The 21395-nt window shown below is 39.1% G+C and overlaps 1 protein-coding gene across 1 annotated transcript in view; it reads right to left on the reverse strand.

Moving 5' to 3' along the window:
• Positions 1–669: 669 nt before the first annotated feature.
• The window catches only part of b3glcta (beta 3-glucosyltransferase a), a 156399-nt gene continuing 135673 nt past the window's right edge, over positions 670–21395 (reverse strand). The window contains exons 13-15 of the mRNA XM_020529584.2: positions 15162–15281; positions 6713–6857; positions 670–1144 (exon numbers count right to left, since the gene is read on the reverse strand). Coding sequence (XP_020385173.1) covers positions 971–1144; positions 6713–6857; positions 15162–15281 — 439 coding nt within the window. The 3' untranslated portion in view covers positions 670–970. The remainder of the gene's footprint in view (positions 1145–6712; positions 6858–15161; positions 15282–21395) is intronic.

Here is a 21395-nt window from a genome sequence, read left to right on the forward strand (position 1 = left end):
CTGGAAAAGCTCAGCAGGTCTGGCAGCATCTGTGAAGGGAAAAACAGAGTTAATGTTTTGAGTCCAGTGACCCTTCCTCAGAACGTTTTTTATGAAAATGTTGTCAGGAATGGAGAATTTTAGCTGAGGGAAGTTTAGTGGGGGGGTCATACTTTACTTTGGAACAGAGGAGGGTGAGGATAACGAAGTGTAGAATTGTGAGGAATTAGGAGCAAACAGAAGAAAGGGTTTATATCCCTTAGCAGATAGATCAATAATTAGAGGACATTAAATGTAACTAATTGTCAAAAGGATTAGAAGGAATTGAGAAGAATTCTTTTCACCGAGAGTTGGGTGGTGGAAGTCTCAAACTCAGCCTGGAAAGGTTGTACAAACAGAAACCCTTAACTGATCTAAGGAAAAAACTGGATATAAAAGTGAAATGCTGTAATTGATAGAGAACTAGCAGTGGAAAGTGGGATCAGACTGGATAGCTCTTTTCTGGGTAACGCAAACACAATGGAGTGATTGGCCTCTTTCTGTGCTGTACACTGTCAGTGTATCTCGAGGTAAAATGGATGGCCAGTCTGATCTTGCTGACATAGAACATGCTTTCCCCAGGTAAATTTCATTATCACAGAAGCAAATTGAAGTCGCACATGGCAGTTTGTGTACAAGAAAACAAGTTAATTATATAGATATATAGATAGGACTTTATTTTTACAAAATTAGATAATTACTTTTAACATTAACAGAAATGAAAGATTGCACATACTTTCCAGAAATACTGTGTCAAATACTGTCCAAGAGAATTACAAATATAATTCAGCATTTTACTTTGTAATATAAAAGGCATTAAGCAAAGTTATTAATGCAAATACAGCTTTGGAAGGTGTTTCAAAAATCACAATGCAATTTGTATTCCTTCTTAGTGAAAACTAAGTGAACTATTTATCAATACATTAAAAATGTATTTTCATCATTAAAGTATTCATAAATCTTCTCTTCCATTTTTTGGCTCCTTTATTATTTGATGTGATACAGGTTCATCCTCTATAGCCAACCAAGTTTGATAGATTTCAACTGGATCAATATTCCAATGTTTGTGGAATGAAATTGGAACCTGATGTGCAAGGTAGTCTTTTGGATAGTCCATTGGACGTGCCTAGAAAATAAATACAGTGGTGATGTTAGATATTGCTTTTCTGTTCATATTTACTAGATAGTTCAAATTTGCTTGGTTTGTCAAAATTTTAAAAACTATTCCATCAGCCTTTGAAAAGTTCTAAATTTGGATTTTTCAGTGCATATTATTTATAAAGAAAGATCATTTTATTGATATACTTCATTCCCAGAACTGTTTTAGTTCTCCAGAATTATATATGTAAACAGGGTTATTGAGCACTTCCATCATTAATATTTCTTGAGGACTTGCATCTAAAGGTAATTTGGAAAATTGGTTCATTTGGCATACTGAGGAGATACCTGGAGCTGTTTTTAAAAGATCACTAAGAGGACACTGTGGGAAACCTTGGGCTGTAGTAAAGTTCTAGATAATAACATTTAAAGGTATGAAAGGCATTTCAAAAATAACAGCTTGCAATTATAAAGCACTTCTAACGTGGTGAAACATCCTGGGGCTCAGAAGAGAGTTATCAAACAAAATTTGATAGAACCAAGGAAAGAAATTCTAAGACAGTCGAGAGGCAGATTTTAAAGAATGCTATGAACTCTTTTATTCCCATTTTAATTTAATGTCTTTCCAAAAGATGGCAGCTGTTGTTACAACACTCCTCTGGTTGTGCACTGTATTGTCAGCCTGGAATATATGCTTATATACCATTCAGTGCGATGGTGGCTAATCTGATGATCCTCAACACTTTCCTGCCTTTTCCCTATAACTTTTGATTAAAAATCTATTCATTCAACTCCCCTGGTTTCCTGGTTCTCCATTATTATTTCCCCAGTCTTGTTCTCTATTGGACCTATGCTCACTGTTGCCTCTTTTCCTTTTTATATATTTAAAGAAATTCTTTCTGTTCATCTTGATATTACTTGCAAATTACCCTCAAAGTTTACCTTTTCCCTCATTCTTTTTAGAAATGAGGGGTAGAGTGCAAATTAACCATTTGGGAACTGACAGCTACAGACAAAAAGTGGGGTAGTTGAATCAGATGTGATTACTCTATGAAAGAGTTGTCACAGGAAGGTACTGCTAACTTCATGACTATCAAACTGAGAAAAACACAACCTAGAACAGACAAACAAATGTTTTGTTTGATAACTCTCTTCTGAAGCCCCAGGATGTTTCACCACGTTAGAAGTGCTTTATAATTGCAAACTGTCATTTTTGGAATGCGTTTCATACCTTTGAATGTTATTATCTAGAACTTTACTACAGCCCAAGTTGACACAATGTCATGATTAACAGTTATATCATTAAGTAAGTTTAAGTTTTTTATTTGTTCACAGGATGTCCAAAATCACGAGTAACATTGAATAAATAAGGAAACATTTCTGATGCCAGAAACGCCAGTAATGAGAGGGGTGGTGCGGTGGCTCAGCGGTTAGCGCAGTTGCCGCATACTGTCAGGGACCTGGGTTTGATCCTACCCTTGGGCAACTATCTGGTGGAGTTTGGGCATTCTCCGTGTCTCCATGGGTTTCCTCTGGGCACTCTGGTTTTCTCCCAGGTGTGCAGGTTAAGTGGATTGGCCATGGAGAATGCAAGGTTACAGCAATAGGGTTGGGGTTGGGTCTGGGTGGGGGGCTCTTTGGGGGGTTGGTGTGACTCGATGGGCTGAATGGCCTGCTTCCACAATGTAGGGATTCTGTGTGCATTTACTGCCTATCTCTAATTGCCCAGAGGGCAGTTAAGATTCAACCACATCAGGTTTGAAGTGACATATATGCCAGAACAGAAAAAGGACAGCAGATTTCCTTCCCTAAAGGACATTAGTAAACCAGATTTTTTTTTTTACAACAATTGACAGTGGTTACATGGTCACTTTTGGGCTAACTTTTCATTCCAGATTTTTACTGAACCCAAACATCACCAGCTGCTATGGTAGTATTCAAACCGACACCCCCAGAACATTTACCTGGATTACTAGTCCAAAGAGACTGTAACAATGCCATCAGCTCCCCTTACATGGTGATAGCATTTAGTTATACTTCTCAATGTATATTGTGCTGGTAATATTGCTTATAGTATGCATTCAGGTCTTTGTGCAGTCATGAAATATAACTCCTTTTAATTATGTATCTTTGAATAGCTAAGAAGGTTGTACATGCTTATAAAAGAAAATATGATCTGAGGTTGAAGTGACTTTTAACATCGATAGAGGTTAAGTTGTTTTTTCCATGGAACTTTGAGGTCAGGAAGAATGATCACTAATTCTCCTTTTTATTATTGGTTATTAGTGTTTGCTTAAATTAAGAGTTTAACTATTAAAGCTACTCTCGTACTTCGAAGTGTTGAAGCAGAAGGTTGCTGACGCAAGCCTTATAATTGCTGAGTAACAACGATGCATTAAAGAAACGTGGTAAAAGAGAAAGAAACATAAGTAAGTATCATTTTCCACTTCAAATGGGGGACAGGTTTGAAAATCTCTACAGTAAGTAAACAGCCAATCTCCCAATCTTTGTTGTATCATTAAAATCTGCGGAGGTCCTGGTGGATGGAGTATACACTATTTATATTGTTTCTCCAGGATTAGTGGCAAAGTCACAACTTGATATCAAGGAGATCAGTTGGATATTATTAATCAAAAGTTTTAGTTTTTAATTGAGCTCTTTCACTGCATGTTCTATCACTGCCTTGAAAGGTAGCCTGAAATTTGCAATATACAATGATTTGTGCCCCCAAAATATTTAGTTCCTACTTCTGTTGTTGAAAAAATAGTGAATGGCATCAAAAATGCACTTTGATAGGCATTTTTGGACTTATATAGGTGGCAATAGCTGAAGTGGTGTGAGGGGAAGTAACAGGAAGTCTGAAACAGTTATGATTGCCAATAGGACAGTAAGTTGATTACTATTGTTGAAAACCTAATGGATAATGGCAAGGAATTCTTTAAGTTAAAAGATAAAGTCGCCATAGTCCTCTCAGCTCAAAGGTCTGTTCTCTCTTTAGAAAGAGACGATAGGTGATGGGTTAACCAGAGGGTCACCATGCCTCAGGCAAAGGGAGAGGTTGAGAAGGTGGGACCTTCATGGTAACCTCAGCCGGTGTGGAAATTGAACCCACAGTGTCGGCATCACTCTGCATTGCAAACAAATAAATCAGGAGGAAGAGCATAAAGAGAGGTCATAACTATTTTCCCTGGCAGTGGGAAGTGGTATCTAAAAGTAGATAAACCTGTGGGATTTTAGATAATTGTTTTGACTTTTTATTGTTGGAAGAAGGGCAACTGATTTGAGAAAGATATATGTGGGTATGGGAAGACTGGATAGCATGATGGTTGATGAAGCTGAAGTCAAAAGAGGCTGATAATCTCTGTCCAGCAGCATATTGGAATTAGCTGAGGTGATCACAGATTCCTTCAACAATATCTTTCAAACCTCACTGGAACTGAGGAACACCCTATTGGATTAGAAAGCAGCAAATGTGATAACCATCCTGGAAAAAAAAAGGAATTCACTTTTATGCTTCATCTCAATTTTGGGGAAATGCTTAAAAATTAGCAAGAGTGATCTGATCAGACAGCACCGGATCAGAATGAGCCAGTTGTCTACTATGTAAATTTGCTCTTTTAGGAGGAGGTATATCAGGGACACTCAAAACTCCAAGATTTTCACAGTTATTAAAAGTTTGGTTCCAAAAAGATGTTTATGTTGGTCGCAGGATTTAAAGGTAAAGGAATATCATTTAAAGTTATAAACCTGAAAAAAACTTAACAATTTCAGGTGGCATTACAAGGGGTTCTGCTATAACACATGCTCTGGCAACAGGAATTGGCTATAATGCGATTGCCGAACAGGGCAACTCTATTTCTAAAACATGAACTTGTGTTGGCCATAACGTGATTCCATCGAGTACGTATCAAAATTGCGGCTTTATCAAAGGAAAATTTCTCTTTTTCAATCTTTGCAGATGGTGTAAATGTTCAGAGTAGGTCATAATGAGCTCATCTGAAAAAGGTAATTGGATTTTATGTCATAAACCTCAAATATGATATCACACAGATAACAACCGTCTTATGAGGAAAATATGTGAAGTCTTAGTTTGAAGAGTTTAAGATAATCACATTAAATGCAAAATGAAGTATAATTTAAAATAATGAGTGCTGTTGAAACATGCACCTTTGTGTATGGTATTTTTGTCTAGATTTTGTTACATATTTATTATTATGTAATAACTTTTGAACTTGCTCATGTAAATCATTTATACCAAAAGTTGTCTGTGTTACAATCTGCTCTTTCTCAGCACTATTTTGAACACAATGTTACTCAGGTTTATAACACACTTTAATCCTACAATTAACTTCAATGTCAATGGGCTACATAGGAAAGAAAGGTCAGATTCCTCTGCTTCACTTATCTGAAAACCTATCCAGAAGTCTGTGCCGATGGAATGTCAGGTCAGATCAGCAATGGGCTAGGCTGTGATGCAGACTACGTTGCAGGTGAATAGATTTTATTTGATTATAAGCATCAATGCTCACAAGTGACAAGCATGGCGTCGATACTTACAGGAGAGTGGTAAGGAAGAATTTTGAGCGATTTTGAGTGTTTTTTTTGGTGGTCTGTCCCTAACCCCGCTTTTCTCATAGGCCCCATAATTTCTACAGCGTGATGTTCTATAACACGATGTTGTGCTGGAATGCAACGATCACATTATAGCAGAACTCCCTGTGTTTAAGAACATAGAGCACTGGAACAGGCCCTTTAGACTACCACAAACGTGCCAGCCATGTTGTCATTCTAAACTAATTCCATTTGCCTGCATATGGTCTGTATTTCTCTACTCCCTGCCTGTCTAAATGCCTCTTTAACGCTGCTCATGTATCTGCTTCTACCATCTCCCCTGATAGTACATTCCAGGCACTGACCACTCTCTCCATAAAAAAAGCTTGCCTCACATCTCCTTTAAACTTTTCTCACCTCATTTTAAACCTATTTATTAGAAGTGAGATAGAATTGTGGGACAAATATACAACTGGATGCTGAAACAGAATATCCTCTCACTTCATTTTGAGGAATTGTCTGATTTTCAATTAGGAAGGGAATCATAGTACGTTTGGTATCGAAGTTCTTTTAATGACCCATATTATTGGAGAGTGATCAGCAGGATAACATGGTACCATCTGATAATGCTGAAGGATCTACTGTCTTTGGCAAAAAAAAAACGTTAACATTGAATTAATTTGCAAAATAGTGCCTACAGCACTGTAACATATATTTTAATTTCCAGAACCTAATTAAAAACACTGAACATACTAAAAGCACTGAACATACACTGAAAAGAAAAGCAAATCATTGGAAATTAACATATAGACTGTCAGCATCTGAGAATAAAAGGTTAGCATTTGAACTGAAATCATCTGTCATCTGAAATGACAACTCTAACATTTCTCTTTTCATGTACTGACTGGCATTTGCAGTGTTCCCTATTTTTAAATACAAGAATATCCACTATATTTACAAGTAATGAAATAGTCAATCAGTCACTCCTAGGACGTAAAAGATTGTTTTTGTACTCACAACGAATGATTTGAAAGGGGGGGATTACCTGGTGGAAAAGAGGACTGTGTGTTACTGGGATACCAAGGCTGTTGAAGCACATTCCTAGAACCATATCGTCAGGTGCATCATTACTGTAACAGCTGCATCCACTTGCAAGTAACTGCTTTACTGCTTCTCTGCTAAAGACAATTCTATAGAAAATAAAACAAGAGAATTAAGATTAAAATGGGAATAAGAAAATGATGTACTAGATTAACTTTAACATCAATCTAGGTCTGACTAGCTGATATCAATCAGGAAAGTCTACATCTGAAGCCTATTTGTGAATTTAGGTGTTTGTGGGTGCAACAGAGTCATACAGTATGGAAACAGATCCTTTGGCCCAATTTATCCATGCCGACTAGATTTCCAAAACTGAACTAGTCCCATTTGCCTTTTTTTGGCCCATATCCCTCTAAACCTTTCTATCCATGTACCTGTCCAAATGTCTTTTAAATGTTGTAATTGTACTCACCTCTACCATTTCCTCTGGCACCACCCTTTGTGTGAAAAAGTTGCCCCTCAGGTCCCTTTTAAATCTTTCCCCTCTCACCTTAAACCTATGCCCCTGATGATTTTATAAACCTCTATAAAATCATCCCTCAGCCTCCGACGATCTAGGGAGAAAAGTCCCAGCCATGCCACTGATTCTAAAATCCATATTGGTGACTATTTCAATGGAAATGCTGACTACAATTTCTGGAGGAAGAAATTTATATTGCTTGATTTCAATAGCAAAATTGAGTAACTTTCAAGCTAGTTTATCATATTAACCATCCTGCATCATTTTTCTATGAATGGTACTCGGTTGTTCCAGTAACAATACCATAAAAAAAACTTTTTACTGACCAGTTGCCTAATTACATAGCAGTTGATAAAGACCATTGTAAGCAGTAAAAAAAAATGCAAAGAAGCATCAAGCAAGAAAGGCTGATCAGCTTCTCAACCCTCTTCAACACACAAAGTAATAGGAGAGTTGTAGTCACTTAATGAAGTAGCAATCCAGAGCCTGGACTAAAATCCAGTGAATTTGGGGTCATGCTTCTAATAGGAAACTAAGAATTTGAATTTCAAAATAAATAAAAAGCTGTTACTAATAAAAGTGAATCCTTCGGACTGTTAAACGCATTCACCTGTATCATCCATTAGCACAGAAATAATCACTTTGGATAGTATTTCAGCTCAATTAGACTAGGGGCTTAATCTGGTGAGAACATCTGGCTGTGTCTGTACTGAGGGGAATGTCTGGGACAGAACGTCTACTCTGCCCCATGCAGATATGCGTCTATATTCGGCAATAAGAAAAAGAGTCCACCTGGAGAGAGGGTCAGGGGACAATCAGAGGCACTTAGTAAACTGGAATGAAAGTTGGAGGACATTGTCCATGTTTCTACTACTGGTAATGCACATGCTTGGCTGCCTTCATGGAAAGGGTGGCAGCAGGTTTGGAAACCTGGATCCAGCTGAACACACTGTGCCTGCTGGAAATGTGCTCAGATCTGCGCTCCATTGCTCTAGTCATGGATGCTCAGTATCACTGACAGATGGAGATGGGGAGGAGATGCCATGACTTCACTTCAGGTGCCCGTTGCTCTGGGGGTGATACAGTGGTGTCAGCAGGCATACCCACAGAGAAGGAGAGTGACTGACAGACATCCCACAGATTCTTCTCAAGACACTTCAGAGCTGAGCTGTCCCTCCACCTCGCCTCAGTCCATTGCCTCCAACGTCTCAGGTTAAGGAGACTGCTACTTCACTAATGCAGGACATTATCAGTAGTCCAAGCTCTCTAGGCTGAGAGCTCTCTAAGGACCGCTGCAAAATCTTCAAAGTCAGCAGGGCATGCCTTTCAATATGCTCCGTTCACCTGAGCTGCAGATGTTAGGCCTCAAGCTAGACATAGAGGGCAAAAAGTGAAGATAAAACCTTCATTGGTGTTCAATCAATTTATGAAATTTGCACTTCTGTCCATTTGGTGGCCCCTCGACAAACATCCTTTTGGAGTGATGGTGCAATCTATTACGTATCTACAGACTCCAGGTGGGAATGATCTCTCCCATATCTGATCCTCTCAAAGCCATGCCATAACATTGTAGCCTATGAAATGGGCACTGGACAAATCACATGCTGATTTAGACAAAATGTGAAGACAAATAGAAGAAATAGAGCCACATTTTGTAGTACTGTCAATGAAGATGTTGAGGCACTGCTAGGAAACAGTGAATATTCATTGCATTGTTGGGATAGTGAGGGCATGAAGCAGCTGAAGAGAAATCTCAGTATGTGAGACAGTTCAGTAATATTCACCAGGGACTCAATTACCTGTTGTTACACAAATGTCTTTGACACAAGAACCATTTTAGTGCAAATGTCCAAGGGTATGAGATAATGGAAGCATTTACTTTGTTTTAACTACTTTAGCACTAACATTCATTCAGGGCAAGGTTTTCAAATGCCTACAGACAGATTTTACATGACAGTCCCGACCAACCATGGCCCATCTCTCCCACGCTCAATTGGTGAGGCCCTCAATGATCTACCAGCAATGTCTGGATAGATTTTGCTCGACTTCCAGGACAGACCACAGCCACAACACTTGGAGTGAAATGCAGGTGATTCCCAGACTGATTGGGACTAAGCTCCCCAGGATAAAATTAACCCAGACCCTGGACTGTGCTGGTACCCAAGGCTGACTGGAGTCCACTCTGATGCATTAAGCGTGCCTCCCCTTTTCCTTTCACACTTTGCTGTCCTGTTCATGCACATGCAATGTGTTAGCTGCAAGAGCTGTTGGTGTTGACACAGCACTGTGCTGTAGAGCAACACCTTCTCAGCCTAGTAATTGGTGTTTCACTGTTTCTCACAGCCTCAAGCTCCTGCCTTGCTTTTTCTGCTAAAGTCACCGTCTCAGCTAAAAATTGCTCGTCTTGCCTTCTGTACTTAAATACCATTCTGATACAAAAGCTGCTGCTAGGCCCTGACTACTAACGCAGCAGCTGTGAAGCAGGGGCCTCTGAGCTGTCATTCTCCAGTTGAATTCTACAATGGTTCAGGGACACATTCTGCCCGAGTCCCCATGGAGATTCCGACTACAGTTGTAGAGGTTACAGCAAAAGTGAAGACAAGGAACATTTGAAAATTTTCTGTTAAGTCAGCCAAAGCTGTGTACTTGTACAGACTAAAGGCCAAAGAGCAAAGTCGACCGATACTTGCTCAGTTTATACAGTCTGAAGTATCATGTACCTTGATTGAGCACAAGTTAATGAGGAAAAGGAAGATAGTTAATGGGATGCAAGTTGCCCTCCAAACCACTCACCATCAGGTTTAGAAATACATCACCATTCCTTCACTATTATTGGGTCAAAATCCTGGAGATCACCCCCGCAAACCCCCCCCACAATGGCATTGTGGGTCTACCTAAATGAAATGAACTACCATGGTTCAAGAAGGCAGCTCACCACCACCTTCATGAGGACAACTAGGAAAAGGCTATAAATGCTGGCCCAGCAACACCCACATTCCATGAATGAATAAGAAATGCATGCATTTGCATTTCTCATCATCTAAGGAGAGTGTAAATAATTCTAGAAGATTATCCTGACGACAAGAATCTGATTTTTGGACTTACACAGAATTAACTCACCACGTTTGCCATTATTCCTGCCAACTTACAGATTTGAAAACTGTGCTCTTAATTTCAACACTCATTAGATTTCACTTTTTAAAAATCCTCACTCTGTTTTCAGCATACTGCATACCAAATAAGGTGATTGTGCATGTGTTAGTAGTTACAGGATTAAAAAGTATACCTGCTGTAGTTATGCATTATTTAAAGCATTAATGATTTTTATATTATTCTTTCTTTCAGCACTGAGCTGCCACCTTCTTGATTATGAATTTCACTACAGAAAAATGGCTCTCGGTCTCATCCTCAATTTGGTTTACTTTTTAAGTATTCCATTGTTATTGCTGACTAGCTTGACTTCTTAAATAGTAAAAGCAGATATTCATCAAAATTCTACATTACTGCTTTCCATTCTCCATGCCAACATTTGGGAAATGATTTCTACTGTTTTAAGTTTGCATTTTCTCCTGCAATTTTTTGCTCCCTTTTCTGACCAAGTTAGGTTCTTTACTTGCTCTTCACTGTTGCAAATATTAGTTTTATCTAAAATAAAATCATTCTTTACATAAATTTGGAATGTTTCTGTCTACAAAAAGTTAATAATGTTACAATATTGACCATTAACATGTAAATACTGTATTCAATATTGTTCAGTATAGGGTTAGCATTGCTGAGAAAAAAGATATTTTGTTGAAGCTGTTTGTCATGCACTAATCAGGACAATTTCCAAGGACATTAATTCAAGGGAAAGCCAACATTTATACCACATGAGAGCAGAATACTGACTGATTGCCAAATAGACTCTGACTGGTAGAGGTACTGCCATGGCGAATGTACCCATTCACAATGATTGACGGTTAACTGCCAGGCTTAGTTAAGTTTTAAACCAGGCAGGTTGACTCTGACTACTGCTGCCCTGAGAAGTGAACCAGGAAATGGCTATCCCCTACTTTGCTGCGTTAAAACAGGTGCAGTGCATGTACATGTTCTTTCTGCCTGAAAGGAATAGGCCCGGCATATTAATATGCAGTTTTCAGTATACACAGGTGCACCTTGGGCTTGGTTGACAATTCTAAATTGGATGTCAGTGTAATTTATCACACATTCAGGGTTTTCCAGTAAATGTTGTCCAGTTGCAGAATCACCTCACAGTTGCATACTGTGCTATGGATTTTCCAAACTCCAGCTGGTTGAGTATGGAGATTACCTTGCTGGTTGCAGAAGGGATATGTTCTTTTATTCCATCTGCCAATCTACGGAATGTACAGCCTACATACCTGAAATCATACCATCAATGAAATTCATATACCACATTACTCATTTGTGTGATAGGTGGAGCGTCTTTTTGGCTAGAGGTATCTTCTACTGTCTGTCACAAACCTACTTTCACAGATCAGTAAACACATTGGCATTCCTACAGTTCTATGTACTGTACAATTGCAACCAGCAACCTTGTAGATTGGGTCTGAGCTATTATAATTCTGGAGCACTAGCAAACCACATGCAATATATTGGTAGACATACTATGCATGCTTGCAGATAGATTCAAAGAGGCCATCCACTCCTGTTGGTGAATTTTTGCCAATCGATTCTCATGTGACTCAACAGGCAAATTCTCGACTTCCAGATTTTTGGACACAGAGGGCAGGATGTCCCACCAGCTGGTGGGATCTGGAGTGCAAGACTAATTTCCTTTTTTTTCACTCTGCTACTGCTCAGGTTCATTAATTAGTTGTTGTGACAAAGCAAACATTATCCTATGGCATGTAATGGTTCCAAAGGAATTGAATTTGATCATTAGCACAAGGTGAAAAAAATAGGCACGAAGGAAAAGATACTGGCAAAATTCAGAAGTAAGGCTATTTGGCTGAATATAATCTGATTGGAAGAGGCAGGTTATGAAATGATTGAATAAAAATATTTGCATGTCAAAAGTAGCGGAATTTGATTCAACAACAGCTTAGAACCACAGGATATTTACAGTGCAGAATGAGGTCATTTAGACTGTTGTGTCTATGTCAGCTGTCTGCAAGAACAACATGGCTAGTGCAACTCCCCTCCTGGCACACCTGTACATTTTTTTTTTCTTTTCAGATAACTATCCAATTATTTCAAAAGCCATGATTCTATTTTCCTCTACCACACTCTCAGGCAGCCATTCAGATCCTAACCATATGTTGCATGTAAAAGTTTTTCCTCATTTGACCTTTGGTTCTTTTGCTATTCAAGTCTCCAGTCCCTTGTACTTAATTTTTTCATCAACAATTTCACCCCATCTACTTTGTCTGGGCCCTTTACAATCTTGAACACCTCTATTAAATCTCATTTATTTACCTTAAATAAGAACAGGCCCAGATTCATCAATCTATCCTTATGAATAAGGTTTCTCCTCTCAGGAACCATTCTCATAAATCCTTCTGAGGTGCCTTCACATTTTTTCTGAAGTATAGTACTCAGAATTGGATACAGTACTTTAGTTGAGACCAAATCAATGTTTTATATAAGGTTCACTATACATTCGTTGCTTTTTACACTCAATGCATCCATCTATAAAGCCTAGGGTATAATATGCCTCATTGACTGATTCCTCAACCTGCCATGATACCTTCAGTAATTTATGCAAATATATCTCCCTCTCTGCTCCTTAACTCCTTTTAGAATTGCATCTTTTATTTTCTTAACAAAATGATCATTTCAGACTTATCTGCATTAAATTTCATCTGCCATGTCGCCATCCATTCCACCAGCCTGCCTATATCCTTTTGAAGTCCATCACTATCAACCTCATAATACATCCATGTTTTGCACTGTCTGAAAATTTGTGCCCTTCATACCCAACTCTATTTCAACTAAATGAATTTTAAAAAGCAATGTTTTCAGTATGACACGTAGGGAACTCCACTGCATTTCCAGTCTGAAAAACAATCATTCATCATTCTCTGTCTTTCCAACAGTCAGTTAACTTCATACTTATGCTTTAACTCTCCCTTTTATTCCATTGGTTTGTTATGTAGATGAATGGTGGGTCATAAGTAGTCCTGGATAATAGGTCTTGGGCCTTATTTGCATAGATGTAATGCTGTGGGAGGAGCTAAGCAGGTAAATTGAGTGAAAACAGAGTTAGCAGTAGCCTAGAAATAAATAATGGCCTTGCATCAGCCTGGACTTTTAGCAGGAAAGTGTAGAATATTTATCAATGGCTAGCAGCAGCCTCTGGAATCTGCATCTGGGTGGTCGGGTGCTCAGGAGCCTGGAGGTGAGAATCTGGAGCCGGACAGTCTCGAGGTGAGGGATCACGGGATTAGGGTGGCTCTGGGTGAGGAGCTATAGGAGAACAAGAGAGTAATATCAATCAGGGAGATTGTTATGAATTTTTTGTTTCTCAGTCAATGGACTGGCACAACTGGCAATTTATTGCACAGTCCTAGTAAACCTCAACCTTAACATAAAGAGCTGGGCATTTAGGACTTAAGTGAGGAGAAACCTCACAGCATTGTGAATGTTTGAAATTCTCAACCACACAATGTCATGGATGATCACCTGCATATTCAAGATCTTAGATTCCCTGGGGAATAGTATGGAAAGACTGTGTTGACGTCTAAGATGAATCTTAATCTTATTGAAAGCAAAAGCAGATAAAATAATCTACTCCTGTTCCCACTTTTATGTTCTTATGATAAAACTGAATGCCTTGTAGGTTCCTTCAAAGGCCAGTTAAGAGTAAAACACATTGGTGTAGGACTTGAATTACATAGAGCCTTGATCTAGAAGGATGGTAGATTTCCTTACAGTCATACAGTCTATTCCAACAGGTTTCCCAAACTAAACTAGTATTATTTGCTTGCATTACGCCCATATCCCTCTAAACACTTCCTTTTAACATACCTGTCCAAATGTCTTTTAAATGTTGTAATTATACCTCCATCTATCACTTCCTCTGGCAGTTCATTCTGCATATGAACCACCATCTGCGTGAAAAAGTTGTCATTAGATCTCCTTTAAATCTTTCTCCTCTCACCTTAAAATTATGCCCTCTAGTTGGTTACTTTCACTTATACCGGCTCTTTATCTCTAGATTCTTTAAATCTTAATTCAAATTCTCAACCTGCCATGGTTGAGTTTGGTTGCCAATGTACAGTGGAATGGGATGAATACTCCAACTACAGATATAGATCTGAGGAAGGGTCACTGGACCCGAAATATTAACTCTGAATTTTTCTTCACAGTTGCTGAGCTTTTCTAGCAACTCCTGTTTTCATTCCTAACTTACCTTTTCGTTGGGAGGGAGTGGGGTAAGTGGAGATTGGTGTTTCCTGAAAAACTCAAGTAGGTGTTGATATTTTGTGTACTTACAGGTTCAGATACTTGTCTCTGGAATGGTCAGACGCCTTTTGTATTTCCTTGCCAAATATTGTGGGTGGCCAATTCTGGTTGTAAATGCGCACACAGTTCCTCCCAGCTACTGCAAGAATTCAGGTGGTCAGGTAACACTTTAAAATGAGGGCTACATTTTTGTGAAAAAGTGTTTGTGAGATAAACCTGCTTTTTGGTTTCATTATCTTACACAAGGAAACTATTTGTTACATATATTTTAGAACTTTTCTTTTACAAACGCATGGCACAAACATTATTTTAATTAAGAAGTAGCCCCAGAAGCAGGAAATTGTTTGCTGCTCATTTTTGATAGCAAAGCCGACACTAGCCACTAACCTTGCTGCTGTTGGCTAAAACGTAGTTATCGAACCCTGCCATTGTAACCTTAATGTGGTCTTTGTCGCCAAAGGTTTCATTTCTATTATGTCTTCACACACCCTTGCTGAAATTAACTTACCCTCCGCCTCCTGTAATGTAACTGTATCCACCAGTGCCGAGTCCATAGCCATAACGTTCCCCAAGGAAAACTGGCTCTTTCGGATTGTAGCAGCTCAATAATCTTTGGAGTCGTGGGATACTGTATCAAAAATACAGTTAACCATTTTTCAGTGCGTAACATGCAAATTTAATAATGTAAAACTAAGCATATTAAATCACAAAATTGCTAAGTCACTGTACACACAAAGATTATACATTATTTGTTATGTTATCTTGGTTACCAAAGCATCCTGAGTCATGAAGATCGAGGAGGAAATATGTCCTACATTTGGAAAAATGGACATGCATTCATTATAAACATGTCAGGCTGGACTTTGCAGGCTTAATGACAGCAAAACTGTTGACAGTCACTAACATTACACCTCTGGAGTTTGAACATGTTAATCATTTCCCACTTTTTGCCAATCTTTGGTGAAGATATCTCCAGATCTTCAGGGAATTATTGTATAAATAAGTAGAATAAAAATAAATAAATATAATTTTCATACAGATAAAATACTTAACGATAGTGATGGTCAGTGGAATTTTCGTAACACTCAGGGGATTCTCAGAAGCAAGTAGCTTGAAAACCCCGGCTGTCTCTCTTAATAAGAAATCTCTTTCAAGGACCAGGAAGAAAAATGGGCATAGGCTGAAAACAGAAATGTAACTATTCCAAAACTAATCGATCCCCTAGCGAAACTGTTCCAGAACAGCTACAACAACGGTATCTATCTAATAATCTGGAAAACAGCACAGGTGTGTCCTGCCACAAAAAGTGGGATAAATCCAGCCCAGCCAATAACCATTCCATCAGTCTACCCTTGATCTTCAGCAAAGGAATGGAAAGGATCGCCAACAGTTGCCTAGCAATAACTTGTCAGCAACACTGAGTTTGGGCTGTGATCTACACCTCAAGATTGCAGCAGTTCAAGGAGGCAGGTTGTCATCACACTGTCAGGGACAGTTAGGATGGGCAAATATAAACAAAAAGTGTTGGAGAAACTCAACAGGTCTGGCAGCATCGGTTAGTAGACAAACAGAATTAACGTTTCAAGTCCAATATAATTTTTCTTCAGATCAGCTGCCAGACTTACTGAGTTTCTCTTGTGGTTTCTGTTTTTATTTCAGATTTCTAGCATTTGCAATATTTTGCTATTATATGGGCATTTAAATGCTGGCCTCTTCAATGCCACCCTCACACTATGAAAGAATTAAAAAAGGTATCTTACTGCCTCCCCTCCTCATATCCATTTTCCTCCTCCTCCAGCTTCTGAAGCGTTGCTGAGCAAATGCAATATTTAGCGTCCGTCTAAATATTACGCCCTCAACTGGGCTTCTGTTTGTTCCTCCTGCCTGCTTCTTCTAGTTGGACATCAAACCTGGCTGCAATCCATTAACTGACATCCAGTCATACTGCTACTCACAGGGTCATGTTGCCAACCTGACATTGTCCCGATGCATTGTCAGAAACTAATGGCCTATGATTTTGACCTATTAGTGTAGATGAAATAATAGCACAGAGGAAACTTCAATCTTATCCAGTTCTTCCCACTGTCAGCATTTAATGGCACACAAGTTCCATAAATCTTCAGTGCTTGACTCATTATCAGAAGTTTGATGTAGAAGATCACATTCACTAATGGCAAAAGTACAGGGACAAGTCTTTCTAGGATATTGTGTAGCACCTCTGAAAATTATCTTAATTAAATAGTTATAAAATGGAGGAGTAAATGCACCCTCTTGCGAAGATTACAAAAACTAAAGCACATATACAAGAGTCAGTTTTTTTGTCTATGGTTTAGAATAAGAAGGTGAGGATTGATGCTTCAGTTGTACAGACCAATGAGGAGAACACACATCTGAAATTCCCATTTAGAATTTGGCAGCAAATCTCAGGAAAGACCATTAGTCTTTGCAGCAGCACAGTGCACAATAATTGGAATAAATGCTAGCTTTAATGGATTAAATTATGAGAATAACCTGCGTAAACCTGGTTTGTATTTCTTTGGGTCTAGCAGGTCTGTGGAATTACCAAGCTGTTATTTATCCTTTTTTTAAAAAAATGCCTGCCTAAGCCTGTGAGCTGAAAAGAAATGAATTTATGCTTCCCATCCTAATAGTTGTGTGTTGATATAACACTAAAGTGATAGAATTATAGCATTATTGCCACTTGAGTGCTTCCACAATTTATCATTATCACAGTTGGGGAAGAAGTCTATAGGTTCACAGTTTTATTGACATCATAAAGTGGTTATTAATGAATCAGCTGACTTTGATGTGGGACTTTGAATATGAATGTTTGTTATTATAAGGGATTAAGTACTTGAGGAGATTTAAGCAGACCCATGATCACTGTCATCTAGAACGATAAAGGCAAAAAATACATGGGAACAACTCCAACTGCAAGTTTCCCTCCAAGCCACTCACCATCTTGACTTGGAAATATATCATCATTCCTACAGTGTCACTGCGTCAAAATCCTGGAACTCTCTCCCTAACAGCATTATCAGTCTACCTACACTAAAGGGACTGCAGCAGTTTGAGTGACAGTCACCAACACATTCTCAAGGACAATTATGGATAGGCTTTACTTTATTTCGTCTCAGCATGACTCCTGATATTTGTCTGTACAAAATGACATGGGCATAAGGGAAAAGGGTAATACATAGGAGGATGGATAGGCATGGGTTGGCAAGAAATTGACAGAGGTGATAAAAGGGACCAAGGTGTGGGGGGTGAGGTCATGAACGGCTGAGGAGTAGAGGGCCTAATATTTTGCAAACCAACTTTTTAAAAACTCATTCATGTGACGTGGGCACGCTGGCTAGGCCTACATTTATTCCCCATCCTTAATTGCCCAGAGGCAGTTAAGAGCCAACTACATTGTGCTGTCGGTCTGGAGTCACATGTCAGCCAGACCAGGTAAGGATGGTAAATTTCCTTTCCTGAAGGATATTTGTGAACCAGATGGGTCATCATTAGACTCTAAATTCCACCATCTGCCATTGTGAGATTCGAATCCAGGTCACCAGAACATTATGTGGGTCTTTACATCAATAATCTAGCAATGATACCACTTGGTCATTGCCTCCTAATCCACCTCTGGGGCCACATTGATCTGTGCCTGGAGTGACTGGCCTAATTCAATCCTAAATCCACACTCGCAGAAGAATGACCCTGAGCTTTGGGGCACTTTCTGAGGCAGGCCCAGCAAGCTGGCAGATTTCTTGATTTTGCGCAATGGCATCAGGAGTAAAAGTATAGGCCTTAGGATCTTTGCGAGTCAAAAAATTGCTTAGCTACAGTGCTAAACATGGACTATAAATAGATATCTTACTGATAATTTCTGTGGAAGAAACAGCTAATACAGACGAGTCAAAACAATCATCTACTAAGTTAATTTGTCTTAACTGGTTGACAAAGCATGTATTATGGGCTGTGAATTGGGAATATTATTTCTTCATCTTACAATGAATACATTAATATGGTGTTTTCCAGATTTGTTTGCAATTTGATCACACAGCACATCCATACTGCAAGTTGAGAATGATTTACCTGATCTCTAAAAATTTCAACATTGTCAGCAGAATACGGAAAGACAACACATTTTCAAAATTAATTTGGAAACAAAATCCTGAGATTTAAGTGAACAACGATGTAGACAAAAGCAAAACTCAGGTACGTAACAGCGGAACAGAAAGAAATTACCAACTGATTAAACATGATATCTGAAAGAAGAAGCAGCTGTAGAGATGTGAACAAAAGATTAAATGTTTCTTTTTAAGTCCAAAGTGAAAACGTGATCAATGTGAAATCCTGATGGTACAGAGGAAGACAAACACAGGAACTGTTACAGTTATTTGTTTCAAGTTGAATTATGAAGAACTATCTTTGTCTTCTGTAGCTTCATTTTTCAGAAACTTTGCTCTTATTGAGAAAGAAGTATTACAGGAATGATCTACATTCATTCAAATTCAGATCAGTTAATAGGGGCCTACTCATAATAGTCTTTTGTAAAATTCCACAAAATCTCAGATTTAAATCTAGCATGTAACTGAGTACCAAAGGGCAAAAGAATTAGGATTTCACTTCCCAAGTCTGTTTTATTATATCAGAGAGAAATCAAAACAAAGAACTGTGGATGCTGGAGACCTGAAACAAAAACAGAAATTGCTGGTGAAACTCAGCAGGTCTGGCAGCATCTGTGGAGAGAAAGCAGAGTCAATTTTTCCAGTCTGACGATTTCTCTCTGCCTGGTTGGACTCAATGCATGTGAGGTACAGAATGGGAAAAGAGTTAAAGTTTCTGTTTTGAAGCAGTAATGCAGTGATCACAGTACAAAACATACATGAGTATGATATGATCAATCTTCACGACAGAGACTTTGGAGAGGCAAAGGGCTTTTAGTTTAGAAAGATGTCAGCTGTCTGCATAGACTTGGTAGGCTGAAGTGCTTGTTCCTGTACTGTCCTGTTCTTTGTTCAATATGCTCAATGATGAGCCTGAGCAGCTCTCTAGAATACAGCTTTCCAAGATTCACACCCTTTTGAATGATGAAATTTCTCTTCAACTCAGTCTTAAGTCGTCAACTCGAAATGATCCAGTTCTCATTTGAAAGTCATGATTGAATCTGCCTCTGACACACTGTCAGTAATGTACTCCAGATGATGACCACTCGCTGTGTAGAAAGGACATTGCTTGTTTTACTAATCACTTTTAATCTGGGTCCTCTAGTTCTCATTATTTCTACAAATAGAATCACTTTCTCCCTATCTATCAGTTTCTCTCCAAACCCTCATGGTTTTCAAAACCTCTTTTCAGCCTTCTGTTCTAAGACCTCTCTGCTCCACAAGTTACAGTCCATCTTTATTTTAAAATTAAAATATTTGTTGATAGGGTGTAGGTGGTGTTAGCGAAGCCAGCAGTTAATTACCTTCCCTAACTGCCCTGTAAAAGATGCTGGTGTGCTGCCACCTTAAACTGCTGCAGTCTTGGGGGTGTAGGGGCATCCACAGTGCTGAGAGGAAGGGAATTCCAGCATTTTAATCCAGTGTCCATGACAGAAGGCAGTGATATTTGTTCCAAGTCAGGATTGCATGTGTCTTGGAGGGTGCTGTTGAAGAAGCTTTAGTGACTTTCTGCAGTGCATCTTGCAGATGGGTATATACACCTGCCACTATGCTTTGGAGGTGAAGAGACTGAATGTTGAAGGTGCTGTATAAAGTGCCAATCAATCAAGATTTGTCCTGGTTGGTGTTGATGGTCCTGAGATTCGTTGGGGCAGCACTCATCTGGGTAAGTGGAAAGGTATCACACATGTACCTTGTCGATAATGGATAGGCTTTGGGGTGACAGACGGTGAATTATTTACCACAGAACTCCCAGCCTCTGACCTGCTCTTGCAGCCACAATATTTATACGGCTGGTCCAGTTCAGTTTCTGGTCAATGGCAATCTCTCAGGATGTTGACAATAGGTGATCAAACGATGGTAGTACTATTGAATATCAATCGTCAGTGGTTAGATCTTTCTTGTTGGAGATGATTGTTGCCTGGCACTTGTTTAGCATGAATGTTACTTCCAGTTTATCAGTTCCACCCTAGATGCTGTTCAGATCTTGCTGTGTATGAATACTGACTGCTTCATATTTGAGGAGTCATGAATGGTGCTGACAGTTGTGCAATCATTAGTGAACATCCCTTCTTCTGACCTTATGATGGAGGGAAAATCATTGATGAAGTAACTGAAGATGGTTGGGTCTAGACACTACTATCAACATCCTGAGGAACTCCTACCAGAGGTGTCCTGGAGGTGAACTGATTGACCTCCAATGACTCTAAATGTCTTCCATTGTGCCATAAATGACAGCAATCAGTGGAGAATCTATCCACATACTTTGTCAAATGCTACCTTGATGTCAAGGGAGTCTTTTTCACCTCACCTCAAGAGTTCCCTTCTTTCATTCATGTTTGGCCCGAGGCCTTGAGCCGGGTGGCCCTGGCAGAACCCAAACTAAGCATCAATGAGCAGGTTGTTCCTATGCAGTTGTCACTTTATAACACTGTCCACAACCCTTTCCATCACTTTACTGATGATCGAGAGTAAACTTGATTGGCCAGGTTTGATTTGTCCATTTGTTGTACACAGGATATACCTGGGCAACATTCTGCAATTTCAGGTAGGATCCAGTGTTATAGCTTCTCCAATCTAGG

This window comes from Rhincodon typus, chromosome 6, assembly GCF_021869965.1.
Source record: "Rhincodon typus isolate 14 chromosome 6, sRhiTyp1.1, whole genome shotgun sequence".
Classification (NCBI taxonomy): domain Eukaryota; kingdom Metazoa; phylum Chordata; class Chondrichthyes; order Orectolobiformes; family Rhincodontidae; genus Rhincodon; species Rhincodon typus.